A 2,500-nucleotide genomic window follows, 5' to 3' on the forward strand; every position below is an offset into this window, starting at 1 on the left:
CCCCTACATAGGGCAGGACCCGAGCTCCACCCCCTACATAGGGCAGGACCCGAGCTCCACCCCCTACATAGGGCAGGACCCGAGCTCCACCCCCTACATAGGGTAGGACCCGAGCTCCACCCCCTACATAGGGTAGGACCCGAGCTCCACCCCCTATATAGGGTAGGACCCGAGCTCCACCCCCTATATAGGGTAGGACAAGAGGCAAAAAGTTTCACCCTATATCTATCTATATATATATATATATATATATGAGGGGCAGAAATCTCCACCCCTATTTAGAGGACAGGCAAAAACTTCCACCACCTATATAAAAGGAGGGGCAGAAAGTTCAATCCCTATATAGAGCAGGACCATCGCTCCACCCCCTATATGGAGGGAAAAGCTCCACCCCATAAATAGAGAACAGAGCTCCATCCCCTATCTACAGAAGAAGCAGAGAGCTCCACCCCATATATAGAGAAAAAGCACAGCTCCACTCCCTATATATAGAGCAGGACCAGAGCTCTACCCCCTATATAGAGCAGGATCAGAGAGCTCCACTATCTATATAGAGAAGGGCCACAGAGCTCCGCCCCCTATGTAGAGCAGGAGGAAAAAGCTCCTCCGCCTATATAGAGCAGGACCAGAGAGCTCCACCCCCTATACAGAGCAGAACCAGAGAGCTCCACCCCCTATACAGAGCAGAAGCAGAGGGCTCCACCCCCTATACAGAGCAGAAGCAGAGAGCTCCACCCAATTGTAGATATGATACAGGGCTCAGCGCCATTTACCTGCTGCTTCTCCGGGGCATCTTCCTCTGGGCGGTCCTGAGTATGTGGAGGACAGGGACATCTCTCTAGGGGGTTTCTTCTCCCGACTCCATCTGTGGAGACACACAGTGATGGGAGAATGTAGGAGACCTCATACCTGCCACCTGTTACCTGGTGACCCCGCCTCCAGCATGGCGGCCGCGTACACATCCCTCTACATCCTCCCACTCCTCTTACCTGGTGACCCCGCCTCCAGCATGGCGGCCCCGTACACATCCCTCTACATCCTCCCACTCCTCTTACCTGGTGACCCCGCCTCCAGCATGGCGGCCCCGTACACATCCCGCCGGCCCTCTACATACTCCCACTCCTCCATGGAGAAATAGACGGCCACATCCTGACACCTTATAGGAACCTGACAACACAATATCCAGTCATCAGCCAGAGCCCCCCGCTAGAATGTCCCCCCACATTCCCCGCAGTCACCTCTCCTGTCAGCAGCTCCGTCATCTTGTTGGTGAGTTCTAGAAGCTTCTGGATCAGGGAGTGAGGATGGATGATGGGAGTCGCTGTCTTCTTCACTGCTGTGTACTCCTGTGGATGGAGGGAGACGCTCAGGGATGGCACAAATACAAGACAGATGGGAGGAATGGAGGGAAGTTCACCTCTCCGGTCAGCAGGTAGATGATCTCCCAGGTGACGGCTAATATCCTTCCACTCATCTCCATGCCGTCCATCCTTGGTGGTAGAAGACAGAGAGGTCACATGTCTGCAGCACCCTGCTGCATATCCTCTGTTACAGGCTGAAAACAGAGAGAACACCCCACCGTGATGTCAGCCTACCGTACTGATTAAATATATCTCCTCTGTTAGCAGAGAAAACTTTACAACTTACTTTAGAGGAAAAAAATGTTCACGGTTTTGCATTGTTCTTTAATTTATGCTTTGTGTACACATTGAAAACATCAACTGGTCAACAAACAGTCGTTAGGTAGATTCTCCTCAGTATATACACATAGAGGGGAGGTAGATTCTCCTCAGTATATATACATAGAGGTGAGGTAGATTCTCCTCAGTATATACACATAGAGGGGAGGTAGATTCTCCTCAGTATATAGACATAGAGGGGAGGTAGATTCTCCTCAGTATATACACATAGAGGTGAGGTAGATTCTCCTCAGTATACACACACAGAGGTGAGGTAGATTCTCCTCTGTATATACACATAGAGGTGAGGTAGATTCTCCTCAGTATATACACACGGAGGTGAGGTAGATTCTCCTCAGTATATACACACGGAGGTGAGGTAGATTCTCCTCAGTATATACACAGAGGTGAGGTAGATTCTCCTCAGTATATACACACAGAGGGGAGGTAGATTCTCCTCAGTATATACACATAGAGGGGAGGTAGATTCTCCTCAGTATATACACATAGAGGTGAGGTAGATTCTCCTCAGTATATAGACATAGAGGGGAGGTAGATTCTCCTCAGTATACACACATAGAGGTGAGGTAGATTCTCCTCAGTATACACACACAGAGGTGAGGTAGATTCTCCTCTGTATATACACATAGAGGTGAGGTAGATTCTCCTCAGTATATACACACGGAGGTGAGGTAGATTCTCCTCAGTATATACACACGGAGGTGAGGTAGATTCTCCTCAGTATATACACAGAGGTGAGGTAGATTCTCCTCAGTATATACACACAGAGGGGAGGTAGATTCTCCTCAGTATATACACAC

General features: G+C 49.6%; 2 protein-coding genes across 2 annotated transcripts in view; one reads left to right on the forward strand and one right to left on the reverse strand.

Moving 5' to 3' along the window:
• LOC136617532 (zinc finger protein ZFP2-like) overlaps positions 1–1,198 on the reverse strand; it is a 7,982-nt gene extending 6,784 nt beyond the window's left edge. Inside the window, exons 1-2 of the mRNA XM_066594267.1 lie at positions 1,056–1,198; positions 774–865 (exon numbers count right to left, since the gene is read on the reverse strand). Coding sequence (XP_066450364.1) covers positions 774–865; positions 1,056–1,128 — 165 coding nt within the window. The 5' untranslated portion in view covers positions 1,129–1,198. The remainder of the gene's footprint in view (positions 1–773; positions 866–1,055) is intronic.
• LOC136618030 (gastrula zinc finger protein XlCGF66.1-like) overlaps positions 1–2,500 on the forward strand; it is a 461,032-nt gene that overhangs the window by 454,518 nt on the left and 4,014 nt on the right. The gene's annotated exons all lie outside the window — the stretch shown is intronic.

Source organism: Eleutherodactylus coqui, chromosome 1 (genome assembly GCF_035609145.1).
Source record: "Eleutherodactylus coqui strain aEleCoq1 chromosome 1, aEleCoq1.hap1, whole genome shotgun sequence".
In the NCBI taxonomy this organism is placed as follows: domain Eukaryota; kingdom Metazoa; phylum Chordata; class Amphibia; order Anura; family Eleutherodactylidae; genus Eleutherodactylus; species Eleutherodactylus coqui.